The sequence below is a fragment of the Bipolaris victoriae genome, assembly GCF_000527765.1.
Source record: "Bipolaris victoriae FI3 unplaced genomic scaffold scaffold_105, whole genome shotgun sequence".
In the NCBI taxonomy this organism is placed as follows: Eukaryota; Fungi; Ascomycota; class Dothideomycetes; order Pleosporales; family Pleosporaceae; genus Bipolaris; species Bipolaris victoriae.
Window position 1 is genome coordinate 65,035 of NW_014575287.1, and position 21,578 is coordinate 86,612.

Here is a 21,578-nt window from a genome sequence, read left to right on the forward strand (position 1 = left end):
TTCTTTTGCACATCAATACTTTCTCTAACTTTGCCATTTCGAAAATGGCGACGAGTTTGTCAGGGGCTTGTTTCGTGTTTGGAGCTTGTGGGCGCGGAAGCGTGGAGCTTGGACGACGGCAGACGGGTGTCATTTTGGGACACCATACATGTATTGAGCCACAACCCCGCATGGGTTCATGAATCGAGAATCGTACGCATCGTGAGCCAAGCGTTATTGCCTCTCGTCAAACATGCAAACATGCACTTGTGGCGCTGTGCCTGTTCGAGGCGAGGCACGAAACACCGCCGTGCCGAAAGCCCCCCCTTTCGACGTCACAGGGAAGGAGCACCATCGCGTCGGCAGGTCGATTTCTCGTCACATTTCAGCAGCCACTCAGGTCCAAACTCTTTGTGATAGACAGCAACTGTAGCAATACTTATCGCATGACCGGCTTGTAGAGACAGCCAGTCATAGCAGGCAGTAAGTACATAATGCACGGGATGGTTTCACTGAAATACGTTCCCAACACGATGAGGCTCGAGGCCTTGGCTATAAGGGCTATAAGATAATCGCTATAGCCCGTTTCAACGGCGCCGTGACGTTGTAGGAAATGTCGGTAAAACGGAAATATGGTGGGGCAGGAATTTGTAAAAAAGGAGACTCTGCGAAAAGGGAACTTGCATGGACTACTAGGCTACTACATGCAAGAAAAACCGCTATTCTATGCACTTACCTACAGCATTGACATTAACTTTCATGCGTGCCTGCTTACCTTCGTATATAGTTGCCACATGGCTGCTGACATCAGATGTGGATTGTTTTCCGGAAAGACCTTATACGTCTACGTAGGCCCTGGCCTAGGTGTAGAGAGCACCACCCAGCAAACAGAGAGGCAGCCGTGTGCCGCTTCCCGAGTTTCAGAACAAGACTAAAAGCGGGCAAACTCGCCTTGGCCCAACGAAGCGGCACACCCTTCAGCCACCAGACGCGGATGGCCATGGAAATGCTGACCGAATGTTATGTAAATTGGGTCGCAATACATTTTGCCACGGTTTGAAAGTTTCGAGATGCTGCTGAGGACGACGGGGTTTGTAATCGCGGGGGTTCATCTATCGTCGGCCGCGACCACATGGCCGGCTCTCCCCTCGGCGGCACCTTTCTCCGCATGGCCCGTGCCCGCCATTTTGTGCGAAAAAGTTTGGCCTTCGATGACAACGTGACATAACTTAGACGGCAGCATTCTCTTTCGCCGTCATTACCACCACCATGGCTACTAACAGTATCAAGTTGCTGACCGGCAACAGCTATCCCGAGCTTGCCCGCCTTGTGGCTGATCGGTACGTTCAAGTTCTTGCTTCCCGCTGCTTCTTGGACTACAACTAGGCGTGGACACTTGCGGCCATCTCTATGAGACCAGTGCAGATCAGGCATGGATGCAACAACAACGACGCAATATATTTTTAAATCCGACTTGCTTCTGTGCGAGCAAGAAAAAGAAAACGCTCCGACATTGATGAAACATGTTGGTGCAGCGTCACTAATGTCGTCACAGACTAGGCATAGAACTCACCAAAATTCTCGTACTCCAATACTCGAACCAGGAGACTTCCGTGACCATTGGCGAATCTGTGAGAGATGAAGATGGTATGGACTGCTTTTTCTTGTGCAGCATACCCATGTCTAGCGAGCCTCAACTTACGATGTTATAGTCTTCATCTTGCAGTCCACGCCACCAGGCGATATCAACGATGCTCTGATGGAACTGCTCATCATGATCAACGCCTGCAAGACGGCGTCTGCCCGTCGCATTACGGCAGTGATTCCAAATTTCCCCTATGCTCGTCAAGACAAGAAAGACAAGTCTCGAGCACCAATCACAGCAAAGCTCATGGCGAACATGCTTCAGACCGCCGGCTGCAATCATGTCATCACAATGGACCTCCATGCTAGCCAAATTCAGGGCTTTTTCAACGTCCCTGTTGACAACCTGTACGCTGAGCCAAGCACGCTTCGCTGGATCCGCGAGAATCTAGACGTCAAGGACTGTGTCATTGTCAGCCCAGATGCAGGTGGCGCAAAGAGGTAAGATACTCCTGATGTTAGCGTCGAAAGCCTCAAGCAGTTCATGGTGCAAACTACCTAAGCGAGCCATTTTGCAAGGATACTGTGTGATACACCAACACACCACTGCATCATGTGGGCGGGAAGAACAAACCCTCCTTCTTCTGCCCCTTGTTAGACTCCAGTGAATAGCAGTGCTGACCAATGGTAGGGCAACTTCGATAGCAGACGGCTTAAATCTTGGATTTGCTCTCATTCACAAGGAGCGAACTCGCCCCAACGAAGTTTCACGAATGGTGCTGGTCGGAGATGTACGCGGCAAGACGGCAATTTTGGTTGATGACATGGCCGACACTTGTGGCACACTTGTCAAAGCAGCAGACGTGCTGATTTCCGAGGGTGCCAAGGATGCGCTTGCCATTGTCACACATGGTATCCTCAGTGGGAATGCCATTGAAGCTCTCAATGGCAGCAAGCTCAAGAAGATTGTTGTCACCAACACTGTCCCCCACGAAGACAAGAAAGAACTTTGCGACCGCATCGAAACCATTGATATCAGTCCAACTGTAAGTGGCCAACCATCTGCTGAACGGTTAAATTCAGAGTCTAATTATGAACTACAGCTTGCCGAGGCTTGCAGACGTACCCACAATGGAGAGAGTGTTAGCTTCCTTTTCAAGCACGCTCCTGTCGACTAGAACAGAGACGACGACTCATTCAACAGTGGTCAGTCAACACACGGATCTCGGCGTTCATGGCGGTTTTGGCGTTAGGGTCACCATCACGACTTTGCTCTTTCTTCCTAATGACATATTACGGGCACTACGATGATCTGCAGATCGCAGGCCAGGATCCCGTAACTAGTGGTTCAGTCACTGCTACATCACGTGGTGTCGCACTACCTTTGCATTAGTGAAATTAATATGCAGACTAATCGTGTATTTTGCTCGCTAAAACACGTGGCAGGTGCTCAAAACAATTCCGCTGTCAACCCGGTTTGACATGTTGGCTGAGGACGACGCCACACTGAGGCACTCGCTGCGTTCGCTGCGCTATGTGATGCGAGCTAATGGGGCTAGTGTCATTTTAGCCTGCATCAGTGCGAACTTTATATGGTCGTCAAACTTCTTGACCTAGCGCAAATCAGGGTTGCGCAACGTGCAGTACCTCCGTGATATGTCTTGCATCCGGTCAGAGTGGCGTTCGTGCAGATACGGACAACCTGGACGTGAATGTCGCCATGGCTGATAGAGATACGAGAGTTGAGCGCGTGCACCTCAGACCTCGTATTGAATGACAAGTGCAGTTTGTATCGAGAACACGATTTGATTCAGTACTAGTTGCAGAGAGAAAGGACTAGGCTACGCCACGGAGGTTGCCTTATTGGTTTAGTGCATCTTCATCTCAGCTTGCCCCAGGTCCACATACCGTACCATAGGCGGTCTAGAGACGATCCTGCTACTAATGCCGGCACATTTTTATGCCCGGCGCTCGAGATGTCCCCGACTGTCAACAAATCTAGACAATCACGATCATGCGAGTCACATCATCATCGCCCTTTCCCCTGTTTGTGTCTTTCTCCGCGATTGTCAGACTGCTCGACAGGTTGGCACAAACCACGATCGACCGCTCCGTTCCGGCGAGGGGCTCACCCACCTGATGCATGCTTGCTCGACTACGGGACTGCTGGATGTGCAGACAAGGATTTGCGCAAGGTTACGGACTGGTGATGATCGCCGCTTTTTCTTCATAGGCATATGATTTCTAGGTGGTGGTCTGTGGTGAGTTGCTCCGCGGGCCTCAATGCTGGGTGTCGACATGCGCACGCTAGTCGGTGCTGGAGGGTACTTTACATGTAACCGAACGTTGTAATGATATTGAGGCGTGCGGCAAGGCATTCGGGAGGGGGATGTCTTTTTGCCATTCACAGAGCGTTGGAGGCGTTAGAGTTTGGATCCAGGGTTCGGCTATGGACTTTAGTCGGCTCCTAGTGATTTGGGGGGAGATACTACGTCTCTTTTGCCCGGTATCACCCTATTTTGATATTTACCGATCTATCCGGTGGGATAGCAAACTACATAACTCGTATGATGGGGAAAAAGAATTCGCATGTGGTAAGGGAAGCAAAAGGTTGTGCGTGTGCGCACGCATATTCCAAACTCTGTTACTACTCTGCAGGATCGGCGCCTTTTTGACCGGTATTACAGAGTTCACACCAGCATCCAGCAACAACCCAGCAGTTTAGAAAAGAGACGTGCGGGAAAAGGAGGCACCTGCACTGGTTAACATACGTTACCACGACCAGGACAACGGAATTAGCGAGTGCCGCGAGGTGCCAAACTTCCAAAGCAAAGCCGTGTGTAGAAAAGTGTAAATCTCTCCTTGGACGCTTACTAAATGTACAGCTAACGGTAGACGTTTATCGGATAAAGGGAACAAAGTTCAAAAGTGATCGGTCGATGAACACCTTCCGCGACTCAACTGCCGTCGCGCTAAGTTGGTGCATTTGGCCCTTCAGCTGTTCCTCGTATTTCCTCTATGTCCCCTATCAACACAGTATAGCTGTTGTAATAGTAGAGATAATCGTTGTAATAGTAGAATCGTAGTAAGCAAACCCCCCATACTATCTATCTACCTAGTATACATGTACACATTTCACGTACATACATACATACATGCATACATACACATCTATCCAATTTACCTACCCGCAACAAACCTTACCCCTATATCCAGCGCGGCCTCCCCCAACTCCTCACCCGGCCGCATCCACTCCCACCATTCTTCTTTCATCCCGCATGCACACACCCGCACCCCGAAACCTTTCCAACCGACTGTGTACACTTCCCCCCCACGCTCGCATACATCGGAGATTTTTTTTTATAAAAAAAGCAAAAGGCTCAAACCTTCCCAAACCTCAAAGAACGCACAGGAATACCTCCGCACCGTGAGTCCATTGTTACAATCGGCGATCTGGGGGAAGGGGTGGGGGGAAGAGGCCCGAACCAGCCCCGTACTGCATATACCACACATCCCGGCATTTCCCTCTGCGCCCTTAGTTTTTGTCAACGAAAAGTCTATTTCCTAGCTTGGCCTTGTTTTCATCCTTGCGACGTTTTTTGTTGTTTTTCCTGTCTTCGGCGACTGCGGGATTTCGGACCTCGCGGCGGCGGCGGCGGCGGTGTTTGATCGGGGGAGGGGTGTGTCGCAGAGTCCGAAAAATATCGCGGAGGAAGAAAGGGGGGAGGGAGGGAGGGGAATACGAAGATGTGGATGATGATGATGGTGGTTGTGGTGGTTGTGTTAAGGGTCAACGGGAACGGGAACGGGAATGATGAATGGACCCTTGGAGACCCTGCAGGAAGGGAAAAAAAGGACCCTGAAGAGACCCTTTTCTCGTTCTTCACTTGTTATCTCGCAATCGTTTGACCCTTTTTTTGCGTGGACTTTTGGTACGCGTTTACCCTTTCGTCCACCCAATTTTTCATTGCAATCTCGATCGAGATCGAGATCGAGATTCGAAATGGGAGGCCTTGATTATCTTATTGTTTGTTTACGGTTTTAAAGTTTGGTACTTATGGGGGATTGTAATTTAGTGTGTGGGAAAATTAGAGTGTAGAGGTAGTAGGGCTTAGGAAGCACAGACTGTGTGGAACGTCTAAGAAGTGGGGGGAGGGAAAATCTGTGAGATTTACTTTCAATTTTTGCAGTGTCTTCTGAATGCTTTTTTTGTTTTTCCCTACTCTAGACTGATCGGTATTTCTGGAAATTTTGGATTGCGGTGGCTGCAGCATGGGCAAAAGGTTAATGGGGGCATAGCCCCAAGTGGTGGGACATGGCATTGTGCGGGGGTATCCTGCCTGGTGTCGTGACCTCAGAAAGGGAGAGGCCAAAGTACAAATGTCGAATGTAGTCACATGCATTGGTACCCTGTCTCGAGATACCGTATTCGGTGCCTCGCTGTCGAAAGTAGTAATCACTTGAGAGCATTGACGTCGGACACCGATTGTATTCTCTACGCCTCGCATCGAGTCCTCACCACCACCTCCGTTTACGGCCGTACATTAGTATCATCCTTAGCAACGACTACAACTAAAACCCTTCCTCCTCCAGCTATATCAACGACCCACATGGAATGATTTGCGCTTGAAGCGTCCTGTGTTCCTTACCGTGCCTTGCGCGGCAATGCAAAACACGCTTGCGTGCATACTAACCCCCAGAGCGCGGCCCGAAAGGCAACTTTAATCACCTCGCCTCGAGTGGGGAATAGGAGGGGGGATGGGGTGGACATGACATCCTTGCATGCAGCTACCCAACGACAATACAAGAAAAAAGCGACGCAAGATATATCCCCGACTGACCATCTAGTTGGAAAACCCTGAAAAAGTATGATCCAGATGGATTGGGGACCCTGGCCTTCCGATGCCTCTTTAGGAGAGGGATTGGCGCGTCGTTAGGGAGTATGCGGGCTAGCTCAAGTCATGATAACTTGCCTCACCCCACTTTATCTCTAGGAATCTTGATGTTATAGTAATAGTAACTTGGTTGTATGCATGCAATGTGATGAACATGCACAACGGCCCGAAAAGAGCTGCACAGGGTCTTGCAGCATGTACATACTTGACTGTTACTAGTTCTTTACATTAATCATCGTCGTCCAGGAAGGTGACGCGTTCATCTGGGTTAGAATGTAAGGCTAGGGTCTTTATCGGCGTTCACTTTCGTATCTGCATGCTTACTGGGTTCACTCGTTTGCGAGACATGGGGTGTTTGTAGTAGAGGCGGACAGAAACGGAATGGAGGAGTGGCTGCGCGAGTGGGGCGGCGAGTGGAGATTGTAGTTTGCTGGTGTGACGATAGGAAGAGAAGGCAACGCGAGATGTTGGGATTATGGGATTTGCCTTGCAGCAAGTGTAAAGTGAGTGTGTCGGATGCTCTGGTGGCGAATTAGGATAGGCCAAGGCTAGTAGGGAGTACAACCCATGTACATACATTTATGGTGCGAGAGATCGTACGATGACCGAACCCCAAGACCGAATGCAGTAATTGGAGTAAAGAGGTTGCAAGGGATATATCAAAAGGAGGGGTTGGAATGAAGCTGCAATATCGAAATGGCGTGGTGATGGCGAAGACATTATTGTATCATTTGATCTCCACAACAAGGTCGTAAGGGAAAGGAAATGGAAGATCCATCGCCAGTTGTTGCCGTTCAACCGGATTGTTCCGATGAACCTGCCGATGAACCATGGGTCTTTGGTAATGGTAGTTTCTCATCGAGTCGTTTTGGAGAACGGAACGAACTTGGTGATATCAGCAACATGATGGGGAAATATCTTTACCTAGACAAGATCGTAATGCATCACAGGCTACTGTTGCTCTTGAATTGATAAATCTATTAGGTATCTTGAATAAATTGAGCAATCCTTATAATTAAAATGTTTTTTTTTGAACTTTATTGAACACGAACAGTTACTCTTGGGCAAGGTAGAGACACACCAGTGGCATCACTTTTTCGCTATTTTTCGTCTGAAAGTGCACCCCGTGATACAGCAAACGAAGTTCTCATCTTGAAGAAGTGGACATAGGACATGCTGCAACAAAATCAGTTTCGGTGTCTGAAAATAATAGATAACATGTGTGGCTTTGACGAGAAAAGACATTGGATACAACGAGATATGAGAAGCACTCGGGAGATAGTAGATTGAGCAAGATTTCATATGAACAGTTACAATTTACTGTTTTCTTCAGGCAAGAACTGCGACCAATACTCTGATTTCGTCTCCTGATTTCCCCCATTCTTATTCTTATTCTCAAGAGCCTTCTCAAATAACAAAGCCTCCTTTCTCTTCCTCTTCTCTTCTCTCTCTTCGTGCAGCTTTCTCTTTGCTGCTTTTCTGTCCGCCTTCTTCTTCGCCTTCTTCTCCGTCCTTTCCTTTATCTTCTGGCTGGCCTTCTCTCTTGTCGCTTGCTGCGTACCACCAGCGAATAATAGTTTAAGCTGCACATGTCTGATAACGCCTGGAAGCTCTGGCTGGTAATAACGGGTTGTGAGATCCGGGTCAGAAAGTAAGCGTGTAGTTTGCACATAGAGTTTCTGGAGAGCGGATGTGAGCGGTGTGTCAGGATGGTACGGGAAAGACGCAAAAAGATCCTTTCGATCAGAATCAGCAAGCGGTCGGTAACTGAGTCTTGGTACTTTTGTTTCTTTTTCGCCATCTTCGGCTTGGTTGGTGGTTTGTTCGATCTCTGGCACTTGATTTTGCTCACTTGCTTCTTTTTCTTCTTGTTTTTGATACTCATCTTCCTCAAATAGATGAGACGAGCTTTGTCCTCTATTTTCAAGGACAAACGCTAGACCGAGAGAGTGCCGACCGTTGCTGTTGTAAACAGTGCCAACTTCAGATGTCTCATCAACGTTGTCGGTCCAGAAAATTTCCCCCTCAAACAGTCTCTTAGCTGTCCGATACACGGTACCGGTAACTGGAATGAGCTTGTCCGTTTCGTCCATGGTGGCATTGACTTGCAATCGCCCACTGCCATGGCCAATGGTGATCGCACCCTTCATCAAAGGGTCAGGGGCTAGCATCTGCTCAACAATGGTCCCAGGTATACGAGCAGCGACTGCTGTTGTCAATGCTGCAGTCAATGGAATAGCCCGATGGGGTTGCGTGTCTGAGAGGAAACGGATGACAATGTCCATTTGTGATGACAGAAGTGTTTTTCCGGATAGTACAGGGTGAGTGGATGACTGCGACACAAGGCCGATCTTGGGAATAGTACGGGGTACCTCTTCTTGTGTTGCTGCAATTCCCATTGCCACTGCTGCGGCCTTTCGTATGTTTTCGAGTAATGCGAGCTTGTCCGGAAGCCTGTTGAAGTCGTTGGGAAGGATCGTACCATCTACGCCAACATCGTCTGCGCGGATGAAGACTGCCGGATTTGCTCCATCTACGCAGGATACTTTATAGCCTGCGATGTTGTCTATCCGTTTGCCCGTAGGAAGCACTTTACCGGTCTTACTGCCATATGGGTGTTTGAAGTCAAGTTTGATCTTTGAACCGTTTCCAGTCACCCCATCAATGCTATAATCTCCCACAACGGTAGCCTGGGCCCCGAGAACCGTAAAGGTAGAGTTTATCAACTTGCCGGTATTGGTATTCCGGATTCTGACTGTAACCTCTCCGTCACCCTGCGCATAGATTCGAGGCGGAAGGAGGCCTGCATTGTATGCATAGGGACCGATGGCGCTACTCATGTTCCCACAATTGCCTGCAACGTCGACTTCATTGTTCTCAATGCCTAGACCAACGAAAGTATAGTCAACGTCTACTTCTTGGTCATCAGCATTTTTTCGTGCTTCCTCTTGAGCCTGTATCTCCCGAGCGGTTTCTCGAGCTACATCTATGCCACCGTACCCTGTACGAAAGCGAGTTGCAGTGACACCAGGAGCAATCCTTTTTCCATAGGGCTCGACTAGACATATCTTGCTCAAACTCGATATGCCCGCACCCATACCGTCGAGTTGTCGTCCATAGGAATCACCACTTCCCATGATCTGGCGGAAGATGGTCGGCCATTTTGCGCGCTCTTTGGGGAGATGCTGAGGTTGGATCATGACTGCCCGCGATGTCCCTCCTCGGTAATAGGCAGCCTTGATAGGCTTCTGCACCGATGCAAAGGGAGTCGCATCATGTCGAGACACGAAAGTGCGTATGCGGAGGGAGTATATTGGCGAAGAACGCATTACGCATCACGCATCATGGAACTGAGCCCTGAAGAGAATCAAGTCAGAAGTCTCAAGGTAAGCAGATCAAAGGCGAATATTCGGGATCCGACCTCGGGATGGTAAGACTGGACCCTGTTCGGGTGGGTGCACTGGGCAATCCCGTCACAGCTCCGAAATTTTCTCGAAGACGATCAACATCATTGCATCCCACATCCTACATACCTACTTTTTCTTGCCGCACAATCATCTCGCTGCATCCTCGTAGATTTCAGATATCAACATACAACATGCTGCAAAGAACCATACTCCGCGCCTCGAGGCAACAGGCTGCCCGCCAAATACGGGCTTTTGCGCCACTACGTCAACAGTCCCCCATCACACGAGCAGTCGCCGCACCCGCCATCCGATGGTACTCAGATGCCCCGCCGGCAAAGGAGGGCGAAGCAGCTGAGAAGAAGGAGGATGCGCCAGCAGAAAAGAACGAGGTACCACAATTGAAGGAGCAGCTAGAGAAGAAGGACAAGGAAATTGTCGAATTGAAGGCATGCCACAACCCATGACACAATAGAAAGAGGGGCAAACCACTAACAATGTCCAACAGGACAAATATCTCCGCTCAGTCGCCGACTTCCGTAACCTCCAAGAGCGCACCAAGCGTGAAATCCAAGGCGCAAAGGACTTTGCCATCCAGCGCTTCGCCCGCGATCTCGTCGAGTCGGTCGACAACCTCGACCGCGCCCTCGGCACCGTGCCCGAGGAGAAGCTCAAGTCGGATAACACTGATCTGATTGCCCTGCACGATGGCATCAAGATGACCGACACCATCCTTATCAACACACTCAAGAAGCACGGATTGGAGCGATTCGACCCCTCGGAGTCAGCGGAGAAGTTCGACCCCAACGTCCATGAGGCGGTGTTCCAGGCACCACAGCCAGACAAGGAGGACGGCACTTGCTTCCACACACAGCAAAAGGGCTTCAAGCTCAACGGCAGAGTACTACGACCGGCAAAGGTTGGCGTTGTAAAGAACGCCTAAGTTACAAACTCCTACACGATCTATAACGACTCAGACTCTTTTTTTTCTCGCATCTGTATGACTACCTACCTTGGCTTCGCTGCTCCAAAAAAAGAAGGCAGCGGTACATTTTGGGAAAAAAAAAGGCGTTTTTCTTCCTGTGTATGTGCCACACTCATCGGCTTACACTTGAAAATTCTCTTCTTTTTTATGGAGACAACGTGTACATATATTCCCCTCTCTCTCTCTCTCTCACACACACACGCATCTGCAAACAATTGTTTCGCACCAAAATTAACCAAATGACGTAACTTTGCGAAGTTGTGTAACTGTAATATTAGCTTATTGATGGACAATGATGATGAAAGACGAAGAAAGTCTTGAAGGAAAGAGAGAAAAGGTCAATTGACATTTGCTTTCGACCCTCTCCATAATCTGTCACATTCTGAATAAGGATTCTTTCTCTCTGTTTGTGACGACGCCCAACCTGTTTTCGAACGCCAGCCCATGCATTTGTTTTTTTTTGACCCAATCAGAGCACATCGGGTATTTCAATTTTTCTGGAATCTCCCCCAATTTCATGATACATCTACCAGCCCTGGCCGTAAGGCGTAGCACCATATGGTGTAGTGCCTCCTTGGGCCGCGCCACCCCAGGAACTGGCACCACCATAGCCTCCGGGGCCTCCGACCGGCGTGTAACCACCTGCGTCGCCGTAGCCTCCTCCATTCAACATGGGGCTCTGGGCACCACCGAAATCCTCGTGGTCTCCAATGCCACCAGATAGTTCTTTGAGGACTTCGGCGAGTTTGATTTGTAACCGTTGAATTCCCTTTGCGACAATCTGATCGGGCTCGATGCCGCCGACTGTTTCGACGTCGTAGAAGAAGCGCGTAGGCACAGCATTGTAGTTGAAGGGTTCGTCGGGGTTGGGTGGACCGCCGTCGAGATTGACACGGGCTTCGTCTTTGGGCCTGTGTGCATATCGTTAGTTTGACGCGGTCTCGTCACTCCACTCAACAAGACTATACACACCACTCCTTCTCTGCGTCTTCCTCGTGCCAGTAGTCCAGGTGGTGCAGCTTGTTTGCGGGATCGTATTCGAATCCAATCGCTGCACTGGGTGCCCACTTTGCGTGTTCCTTTGCAATGCCCTTCTTTGCAATGCACTTCATGTTGATGGCCTGACCTCTGCGCAGCTTCACGATACAACTGCCCGTCCCCTCTGAATCCGTAATCACTGGTCGTCCTAGTTCGTCATTCGGCGGCCTCGACTCGATGACCAGATCGCGCGCATACACCTTCATAACCTCACTGCCTGTGCATTTGGCATTGAGAGTGAGAACGACACTACAGTTGTCGCAGTAGCCTTCGCAGTCACAGTCGCGCGAATACAACAGGTCATCTACGCCCTTGGACGACAAGGGAATGAGACCGAGGCGGTGGCAGACAAACTCATCGGCAAGGACCGATGTGTTGTCAAACACTTCGACGACATCGATGGCGAGCGTCGGGATCTCGGCGAGCATTACACGGCGAAGTGCATTTGCGGTCTCGAGATTGAAGTTTTGGACAATGAAGTGGGCGCGCTGGTTGTCGGCCTGCGCATGGCTGTGTTAGCTCGACGTATCCGCCAAGGTAGACAGAGCGGGCGGTGTACCTGAAGGAAGCGGACGTTGATTTGGCCGCCATCTGGATCGTAGTCCATCGCGTCGTCGTGTGGGTGAGAATGGGGCTGAGGGGTCGTAGGAGTCGCAAGCGAGCCGAGGTATTGAGGCGACTGGAACGGATGAGCGACAGGTACGTGTTGGCGTGTATGGAGTGGTGCTGGCTAGGGTCGTCGTGCTATACGGAGATTCTTTGAGGTGAGCCTGGCGCGGAGAGGCGGCCTAAGCCGATTGCGGCTGAATACCCCACGCGCCACATCTGCGCCACAGATTGGTAATGGGAGGCTTCGGTTTGCGCCGATGGAGTTCGCATAGCCTAGAGTGTTCTTTGGTACTTTGTAGAGTAGTGCCATGCACGATGTTAACCACCCAAGTGTCGTATAGTAGGATGAAGAAGAAGCTTGGAAATGAAATGTAGTATTGTAATAGGTGCGCCAGTGATTCTACAGGGCTAGAAGCTAATGTTATCTTCGGCTTGCCAATGCAACAGGAGTCGATAGCATCACGAAGAAACGTGCCAGCTCAGCAAAGACGCTCAGCCTGCGGACTTCGAGACATTAGCGTGACAAGGTGCAACTTGCATCCGGCCTTGTGCGCGAGGTGCTTGCGACACCTTTTATCGAAACATACGCCGCAGGCCCAGCATGGTGAGAGTTGTCGCGTGTAAGACACTACTAGAATGCTACTATCGGCTGACAAAATCGGCGTGCACAGGACTGCCCAGGGTCATGTTGCTAGTTGAGCCAACCAGTACAATGGATTACCCTGTCAGGTTGTACGGCGCAGCGCGAGCAGTGACGTTGTTGAGTCTGCTGCCAATCAAAGACTTTATCACTTGCCGAGTTGGAAAGACATCGGCCGTTGCAGCGTGTATGCCGTGCAGTCAGTCTGAACATAGCCAAGGCGGACACTAACAGCAGGCGTGTTGCTTCAGTGCTGTGCAGATATCAATATGTGGACCAAAGGCGATGCTGCTAGAGTTTGCCTTCGTCCGGTTGGGGGCGGAGTTGAAGGCGAGTGTGCAACAACGAGGCTGAGGCCCTCTCCTTTTCTTTGCGCACCGTGATGTTGTCCGCTGAGTCTCCATGAAAGACGCGTCTCCGAGGCCCGTGACCCCTCACTACGCAACGTGTTGAGAAGGAGAGTATGGGGGGGGCAGTGCAGTGGTGCCCAGTCCTGGCAATGGTAGCGGGTATGGTGACGGCCGAATTCTAGGCTTGGCGATATTGAGGCGGAGCAACGCTTGCTGCTGGCATGCCGAAGCTGGAACCACTCGCCGTCAGAGGGCAATGTTTGATATAAGACGCACTCTGTCACAACATTGCTCTCCAACTCACCATAGCTATTCAACCCACCAGACATTCACAACATATCCCCTACTTTAACATCCATGATATCAAGCATGCAGGCTACCATACCATCGCCACAGCGCTCTCGCGCATCATCACGAAGCAAGTCACCGCTCTCTATCGACCTGTCAGACTTGCCACCACTAGTCGAACCATCACCACCCTCAAACACTCTCATCATCACCGTAAGCAATGTATCGAACGAGTTGCAGCTACAGTACTAACAAGGCCTAGAATCTTTTGGCACCCGAAATCTTCCAACTATCTACTCTTACCGAGATCCGCGAAACAATCAACCAACATGCGAAGGTGCACACATGGGCGCCACTCAAATCTTTCCGTCGCATAGTGGTTTCCTTCTTCGATACCGACTCTGCGATACAAGTTCGCCAGGCTCTTGACGGTGAGCAGCTCATGGGCTTCCGTATCCGCGTATACTTTGGCGTGAACACACCCATGAACCCCTCAGACCAGCACCTGGCACTGCCCAAGTCGGATCGACTCTTCTTCATCTCACCACCACCATCACCGCCTATGGGCTGGGAAACAAAGGAAGAGGATGCACCCAACACAATCGTCCACCCAGAGGATCTGGCAGCAGCACTAGCCAAGCTCCATGCAAACCCCGAGGCCTCGTCACCTACTGATAACGGAAGCAACATCATCACCAGGAGGCGGACAGGCAGTACAACTGTAGTCTACCACCCGGAGGACCACGGCGACTCGCCTAACCTTCCTGCCATATCCGTCGAAGACACAACCGAGACGCCTGAGGCTTTGACGCCCCTCGATGCAATGGAGGGAGTCGAAGGACCTATTGCTTCGCAAAAAGCTCAAGGCATGACTACCAGCACCGCCAGGCCACCAGTCGAGCTCATGCACTGAGCCCTTGTGTCACTGTTTTTCGGTCTTTTCCTTTCCCTTCTTTTTTATGTGTTATCAAAAAAGCATTACATGTGCATGATTTCAAGGTATGGCACGGCTTTGGCGTTTATGATTTACTGGGTTGGGAAATGCTCGGTTCCGAGCTGGTTCCGTGCATCGGATCTGGGGTTAGTATGAATTGCGGGCGCATGTCGAATAGCATAGTACTTGGCTTCTGCAGGAGTTGCAGCGCATATGGAATGAAACGAATACCTCTAATCTGAGACTGCATTGTCATATGTATACAGTGAGGAAATAGAGATGGCCATTAACTTCTGGCTGAACTTGACTCAAGATATCAGCTTGTCGGTGTGGCTTGCAAGTTCCATTTGATGGAAAGAATGATGCAATCATCTGTTTTCGGTCGCTTGCGACGTTGAAGTTGCGTCTGGCCCTGCCCTGTACACTGAAGCAAAGCTCTCGCGTCAGGGCGTGACTAGGTAACCAAGAATTTTGTTCAAGGCCACTTGTATCTTGAATCATAAGAATAAGCGAAAAACATTGACTTACCACCTCAACTTACAAAAAAAAACACCTAACTGTTGTTACCCATGTTCGCGCAGCCAGGCACGTGTGCACGTGATGCGCCAAGGACACTAGCGCGCACCACTCTGTAAGCGAGGCCTGTCGAAAAGCAGATTCCGAAATCTCCAATTCAGACTCTCACGACCATCTACTAACGTTGCAGCTTCCGCACGCCGTCGAGACGCCGCAGTCAAGATGAAGCTCAACATCTCCTACCCCAACAATGGCACCCAGAAGCTGATTGAGATTGACGATGAGCGCAAGCTCCGCGTCTTCATGGAGCGCCGCATGGGTCACGAAGTCCCTGGCGACAGCGTCGGCGACGAGTTCAAAGGCTACATCTTCAGGATCACCGGTGGAAACGACAAGCAAGGTTTCCCGATGAAGCAGGGTGTCATGCACCCTACCCGTGTCCGACTCCTGCTCTCTGACGGCCACTCCTGCTACCGCCCCCGCCGCACTGGTGAGCGCAAGAGGAAGTCCGTTCGTGGCTGCATCGTCGGCATGGATCTTTCCGTCCTGGCTCTCAGCATCGTCAAGAAGGGTGACGAGGACATTCCCGGCCTGACCGACATTGTCCACCCCAAGCGCCTCGGTCCCAAGCGCGCGACCAAGATCCGCCGCTTCTTCGGTCTCAGCAAGGAAGATGATGTGAGTTTTCTCATAGCTTCTTCGCCAATCCTGCTTCGCCCAGCGGATTGAGTCTCGCTCTTTCCTGCAACAAGCAGCGCATTGAGTCTGAGCAAGAAGTGAGCCTAGTAGTTGTAAAGGTTTGAGCACTAACAATTACATTTGTAGGTCCGCAAGTTCGTCATCCGTCGTGAGGTTCAGCCCAAGAAGGAGGGCGCCAAGCCCTACACCAAGGCCCCCAAGATCCAGCGTCTGGTTACTCCTCAGCGTCTCCAGCACAAGCGTCACAGGCTCGCACTTAAGCGCCGCCGGGCGGAGGCTTCCAAGGATGCTGCCGTACGTACATTCTATATCTGTTCAAAGAACCAAACACTAACAACATGGCAGAACGAGTACGCTCAGATTCTGTCCAAGCGTATCAACGACGCTAAGGCTGCTCATGACGAGGCCCGCAAGAGGAGGGCGTCTTCCATGAAGCACTAGAGGATCATCATGAATTCATGATTGGATCGTGAAATGGTTACATTGGCGTCGGCACGAAAATAAGGGAGTGGGCTCCTGTATCTGAATGAAAACTTCGGGCATTCAAAGGGATAGGCGCTTCTCATACCACTGACTGTTTCAAGCAGTTGTCTGAATAAACAATTGCATCACTTCACGACCGCCACCTATGCTTCCTGTATCTCGCCTTGTTGTTTTTCTCGTCTTGTACGTTGCGAAAGCTGAGCATCGGCACTTTTGCAATACTGTTGCCATGATTCCTGGGGACTTGCAGAGTGTTACGACCTCGTTGGAACTGTCAATGAACAAATAAGCATAGTTGCTATTGCTCCTAGGCACTCTCATTCACGAGGCTGTTGAGCTTATCTAATCACTGTGCCCTGACTCTCAGTACCCCTTGCATAGGGACCCTCTAGGATGTCGCTCCCACCCAGCAAACCCATTGCCCCGTTACCCAGCAGGCCGCTTGACGGCACGCTACCTCGACGGTCCGACCATATCTCATGAAAACGAATTGCCATATCGCTAGCTGCAACCACTATGCATCCCTCTTCCACACCCCTTCTTGACCAAACACCATCTTCGCCTCTCGCTCTTCCGTCGTTACTGTCATCCTCCAGCTGTGCCCCACTTGTAGGTCCACCAGGGTACGCAATGGCGCACAGAGCACGATTCTCATCATACCACGGCACAGCAACAAGCTGCTCGCAGCTAGGCCATGCAAATACCGCGACACGATACGGATGTTCTGGTTGGGCAAAGCCAAACGTCGCGGCTATCTCGCGCCGCGTCTGCGACCAGATAAGACTGGTGACCTGGGCTGCACAGTCGATGGTTGCAAGACAGGTGCCTGAGCGCGTGTGGTAAAAGTGAATACAGCGGTCATTTGAGCCGCCGCCAATGGCGATGAGTCCCCGTTGCCAAGGGCAAAAGGCCATTGCTTTGACGGCAGCGTTGAGGGTCCATGTGTGCTTTGCTGCAGAGGGAGTGAGATGCAATACAGAGCTATCACGATTCGACACTGTGTAGATGGATTCTCCCGTCGATCCCTGACGGACGTCGAGCAAAGTTGACGTGTCTTGGCCTGGTGGGTTCGGGCGGAGCACTTTCTTTGTTTCGAAGAGATTACAGTTGTTATCGTTTCCGCCGCTTGCGAATAGCTCGCCGTCTGGGGACCATGTAAGGCCGCAGATCTGTTGGCTGTGAATTGTTAGACGGGCGAGAAGGGTCATGGCGCCGTGCCAGCCAAAGAGCGCGCTTTGAGTCTCCGATGGCCATTCTACGCTGTAAAAGTAAATATGGCCCACTTCATCCCCGATGATCAACTCTTCGGTTGGGACAGTCATTGCTCTATCGCGAAGAGAAGGACGACGTACAATAGTAGGTCTCCAAGATACACATGATACTGGCTTGGGCTGTGTAACATCAAAGCGAGGTTCCGAATCAAAAGGGCTCCAAAGTGAGATGCGTCCATCTGCTCGTCCTGCAGCGAGGATTGCTTGGCCACCGCACTCTGATGAAAAACTAAGGGATGTAACGTGTCGATCCACCGGAATGCTGTTTGGCGGTCTCGCATTGAGCGATTCTGGCGTGTTCACACCACTCCGCTCTGACCAAATGTGTACAAAGTTTCCAAGGCCGACAGCAAGACATTTGGAGGTATCTGAATATGCGACAAGGGTGCAATAGTAGTCATCGCGAAGGTCAGGTGCGTCGAGAACTGTGGGTTCAGTAAGCTTCAGTAAACCCTGGGATTTATAGAACCTATCTGAACGGCAGTATTGGGACAGTTCTTCGCTTCTGCGATACTTGACGTTGTGCTTCATTGAATCGTTAGCCCAAAGTCGAGCGGAAGACACTGTGAGAATTGAAAAGACAAACGTGAGCTAAAATTCTCTTTGATCCATGCGCCGTCTCGCCACACGTGTCTGCCATGTGATTGTGCGCTAGACTCTGGAGAATTTCGAGAAGTCCACAGAGGTGAATGTTGAAGTATTCGATCTGTCCGATCAATGTCCAGTGCCAGTGCTAGTCGCTGTGTGTAGGCTTCTAGCTCAGCTTCAGGATCCGCTCGGCTGAGGAATGCAGATTTGTAGAGCGGCGCATTCGTTCCACTACCGAGCATCCTACCTCTTCCGGTGGATACAGCTACCACCGTGTCACTCACAGCAGAAGGTCCACCGACGTTCCAGACTGCACCAGTACTGATCTGGCGAGCAGCTAGGGGAACTGAGCCTCGTCTGAAGTGGATATTTCTCCTGTTTGCATTGATCCTTCCCAATATCACTGAATGTGTCTCCCGGAGCCCACGCAGTTCTTCATTCAGCCGACCACTCCTGCGCAAACGATGACTGAAGGCGCCTGCGTTTGTGTGAATACCTCTGTTAGTACCCTGTTCCGTTTTTCGACGTTCTGCAGGACTGTTGAGCTCGAAGCTTTCTCGCGCAACAGCTGGTGGTCGGCAGTAGGCTATGAAGCGATCAGGCGTGCCTGTTTGACTATACCGAGTCGACTCTAGCAACCCTTCTCGAGCTGCGGATCGACTAGGTCTTATGGGAGAACTCGAATAACATGAAGGAAATGGGCGTAGTTTATTTTCTGGATTGTTCTTCTTCGCTGGGGTATCAATATGGCTTGTGATGGGCTGAACTTGGCCTTCCTGGGTGACGAGTGATGTCCTAGATCCTGAAGATGGGAACTGGTCGTATGTAAGCTTTTCGACTAAGTCTCCTGAGGAGACAGGGTTGCTATGCTTTCGCCTTTTCGACAGTGATGACCTGCGATCTGGGACGGAGTTATGCGTTCTGCTTGGAGGAAGTGGTACTTCATCATCTATAGGACAGTTACGTATCACGGGTGATGAACGAGCGTGGGCGATATCGAGATCAGGAGATAGATACGAAGAGGATGGATTAGGAGCGGGAAGTCGCTGTGGTTTGACAGGTGAATCCCCGTGTGGCTGCACCGGTGAAGAATCGCACTTGGTTGCGTGGAATACCGGAATTGAGAGCGCTTCAAGACGAGAACTGAATCTAGACTTCGTAGGAGAAGATGCTGAGATCAGATGAAGGTCACGGATGGTATCGTCGACGTCCCGAAAGAAAAGACAGCTGCGACTTTTGCGAGGGGATCTGGGTGTCCTTGGTGACGACCACTCTTCTGTGCTGACAGTCTTTGTAGGGGACGGTGGCGGCACGAGGTATTCAGAGGTCAGTGGAAATGCATCATCATCAGTGTCGTTCATGTTGAGCGGCTGGAGCCAAGATGAGTAAACTGAAGAGCTTGTGTCGCCAACCTCAGTTCATGTGAAGCTGTATAAAGGAAAGCAGCCAGTAGATTGGCTACACCGATACTTTTACTGTTGGGTTAGTAATAATAATGGTGAATGAAATGTCAAGGATGTCGTGTGTTAAGTGTAGTGTAGATCTGATGGGGCGTTGAGTAGCAGCCTCCGTGGGCGGTGACGTGGGGGTAAGAGGTCCACGCGCGTGGTGGGGCAAATCCCACCGCGGCTCCAATCTGCAGCAGCTGCGAACTTGCATGCTGCTCAAACAACAACTATGGCAAGTGTAAGCAGATGGCCTGCTTGCATGCATGTAGAACATGACTAATAATTCTAGCACGGTATAGCACGCGGGACAGGTCCTGTTGTGCGTTCTGAGGAGGCTCGACAGAAGGAGCTTGAGCAGATTGCGCAGTACAAAGAGCTGGCAGATTCGGTGAATACAAAGGTACATGATTAGTCTTGAATAATTCCAGAGCAGGGCTAACTTTGGATACTACAGATTTCCGAGAAGCAATATACAATCGAAGCCCTCGGCCTAGTCACAAAGCTGCTAAACGAGAACCCCGAATACTACACAATATGGAATCACCGCAGACGCGTCTTGATGACTCTGGTGAGAGCAGAGACACCCGGACAGCCCCCACACGGCTTGCTGCAGGATGACTTGCAACTCACGTTTGCACTGCTCCGAAAGTTCCCCAAGTGTTACTGGATATGGAACCATCGCAACTGGCTCCTGCGCCAGGGAGAGGCTTTGATGGGAGTAGAAGCGGCGCACAAGCTCTGGTTAGGAGAGCTGCAACTCATAAACAAGATGCTGCATGCGGACAGTCGGAATTTTCATGCTTGGGGCTACAGACGTATTGTGGTATCAGAAATTGAACGCTTGACCGCAGATTCTGAGCCTACAACTGAGAACCCTCCAAAGAGTCTCGCCGAATCCGAGTTTGAATATACCACCAAGATGATCAAGACCAACCTATCCAACTTTTCCGCTTGGCACAACCGCAGCCAGCTTATACCCAAAATCCTCCTTCAACGTAACGCAGATTCCAAAGCACGTCGTGCCTTCCTCGATTCAGAGCTGTCTTTGATATGTGAAGCCATCAACACCGACCCGTTCGACCAATCCATATGGTTTTACCACCAGTACCTCCTCTCAGTTTTGTCTCCTTCGTGTCCAACAAACCACCTGGTTGTCCAAGATTTGACTAATGGCGAGCGGCAAAAGTACTACGAGAATGAGATGGAATATATACGGGAGATCTTGGAGGACGAGGCGGATTGCAAATGGATATACGAGGCGCTCCTTGGGCTTGCAGAGGCATACCTAGAAGTTGATGTTGGCACAGGGACGTTTACGACAAAGGACATGAAGTCATGGCTAGGCGAGCTGAAGCGACTGGATCCGTTGCGGCGAGGAAGGTGGGATGACTTGGAGAGAAGATTGAATCTCTGAAATGCCAATCAATGAACAATGACAGCCATCAAGACTTTCCGTTCGCTTCTTCAATGTTTGCCTTTACAGGCACTACCTCTTTCTTCGCTTCTTTTTTCCAAGCCCACAAACCCAGCATGTTCGACCAGGAATTGTCAGGCGGTTGGGAGGCAATTGTTTCTTCTTTAGCCCGGAGCTGAGGCTGTGCGGGACTAGGGTTGACTCCATTCGAAGCAGCGGCAGTAGCCAACTCTCTAACAAGAGTATAAGTAGGGGTGTAAGAGGGCGCTGAGTGATTGTGCGTACCGTTGGTACTCTTCATTCATCCGTGCAAGCCGTTGTTTCTTGAACTCGCCATCAAAAGTTGCTACTCCAATTGATACGCCCATGATCGCTGCCAATGCGACAGGGAGGATACGCCCTGCCATTCTTGTTCACTTGTTGTGTACGCGGCCTGTTGAGGTCTTCGCTTCG

The 21,578-nt window shown here is 50.6% G+C and overlaps 10 protein-coding genes across 10 annotated transcripts; 5 read left to right on the top strand and 5 right to left on the bottom strand.

Annotated features, from left to right (window-relative positions):
- Positions 1-1,248: 1,248 nt before the first annotated feature.
- On the top strand, positions 1,249-2,741 carry COCVIDRAFT_109905 (hypothetical protein; the record flags this gene model as incomplete). The annotated part of the gene is made up of 5 exons (XM_014697135.1): positions 1,249-1,319; positions 1,535-1,626; positions 1,692-2,064; positions 2,255-2,609; positions 2,667-2,741. The coding sequence occupies 5 exons, from the start codon at positions 1,249-1,251 to the stop codon at positions 2,739-2,741; spliced, it is 966 nt and encodes a 321-aa protein (XP_014552621.1).
- A 5,720-nt stretch (positions 2,742-8,461) lies between these two features.
- Positions 8,462-9,787, bottom strand: COCVIDRAFT_43707 (hypothetical protein; the record flags this gene model as incomplete). Its single annotated transcript, XM_014697136.1, has 2 exons — positions 8,462-9,375; positions 9,487-9,787. Coding segments are annotated over 2 exons (1,215 nt in total), but the record flags the coding sequence as incomplete, so codon positions are not given.
- Positions 9,788-10,056: 269 nt separating this feature from the next.
- Positions 10,057-10,805, top strand: COCVIDRAFT_41260 (hypothetical protein; the record flags this gene model as incomplete). The annotated part of the gene is made up of 2 exons (XM_014697137.1): positions 10,057-10,311; positions 10,371-10,805. 2 exons carry the CDS (start codon positions 10,057-10,059, stop codon positions 10,803-10,805), a joined length of 690 nt encoding a protein of 229 aa, XP_014552623.1.
- Positions 10,806-11,373: 568 nt separating this feature from the next.
- COCVIDRAFT_109802 (hypothetical protein) lies at positions 11,374-12,492 on the bottom strand (the record flags this gene model as incomplete). Its single annotated transcript, XM_014697138.1, has 3 exons — positions 11,374-11,758; positions 11,820-12,385; positions 12,445-12,492. 3 exons carry the CDS (start codon positions 12,490-12,492, stop codon positions 11,374-11,376), a joined length of 999 nt encoding a protein of 332 aa, XP_014552624.1.
- Positions 12,493-13,853: 1,361 nt separating this feature from the next.
- Positions 13,854-14,685, top strand: COCVIDRAFT_30049 (hypothetical protein; the record flags this gene model as incomplete). The annotated part of the gene is made up of 2 exons (XM_014697139.1): positions 13,854-13,985; positions 14,035-14,685. 2 exons carry the CDS (start codon positions 13,854-13,856, stop codon positions 14,683-14,685), a joined length of 783 nt encoding a protein of 260 aa, XP_014552625.1.
- A 106-nt stretch (positions 14,686-14,791) lies between these two features.
- COCVIDRAFT_109832 (hypothetical protein) lies at positions 14,792-14,965 on the bottom strand (the record flags this gene model as incomplete). Its single annotated transcript, XM_014697140.1, has 1 exon — positions 14,792-14,965. A coding segment is annotated over one exon (174 nt), but the record flags the coding sequence as incomplete, so codon positions are not given.
- A 479-nt stretch (positions 14,966-15,444) lies between these two features.
- On the top strand, positions 15,445-16,362 carry COCVIDRAFT_109868 (hypothetical protein; the record flags this gene model as incomplete). Its single annotated transcript, XM_014697141.1, has 3 exons — positions 15,445-15,900; positions 16,048-16,215; positions 16,267-16,362. 3 exons carry the CDS (start codon positions 15,445-15,447, stop codon positions 16,360-16,362), a joined length of 720 nt encoding a protein of 239 aa, XP_014552627.1.
- A 380-nt stretch (positions 16,363-16,742) lies between these two features.
- Positions 16,743-19,624, bottom strand: COCVIDRAFT_30051 (hypothetical protein; the record flags this gene model as incomplete). Its single annotated transcript, XM_014697142.1, has 2 exons — positions 16,743-18,100; positions 18,262-19,624. The coding sequence occupies 2 exons, from the start codon at positions 19,622-19,624 to the stop codon at positions 16,743-16,745; spliced, it is 2,721 nt and encodes a 906-aa protein (XP_014552628.1).
- Positions 19,625-19,940: 316 nt separating this feature from the next.
- COCVIDRAFT_30052 (hypothetical protein) lies at positions 19,941-21,125 on the top strand (the record flags this gene model as incomplete). Its single annotated transcript, XM_014697143.1, has 3 exons — positions 19,941-19,949; positions 20,001-20,111; positions 20,166-21,125. The coding sequence occupies 3 exons, from the start codon at positions 19,941-19,943 to the stop codon at positions 21,123-21,125; spliced, it is 1,080 nt and encodes a 359-aa protein (XP_014552629.1).
- Positions 21,126-21,153: 28 nt separating this feature from the next.
- Positions 21,154-21,532, bottom strand: COCVIDRAFT_109879 (hypothetical protein; the record flags this gene model as incomplete). Its single annotated transcript, XM_014697144.1, has 2 exons — positions 21,154-21,358; positions 21,411-21,532. The coding sequence occupies 2 exons, from the start codon at positions 21,530-21,532 to the stop codon at positions 21,154-21,156; spliced, it is 327 nt and encodes a 108-aa protein (XP_014552630.1).
- Positions 21,533-21,578: the final 46 nt, after the last annotated feature.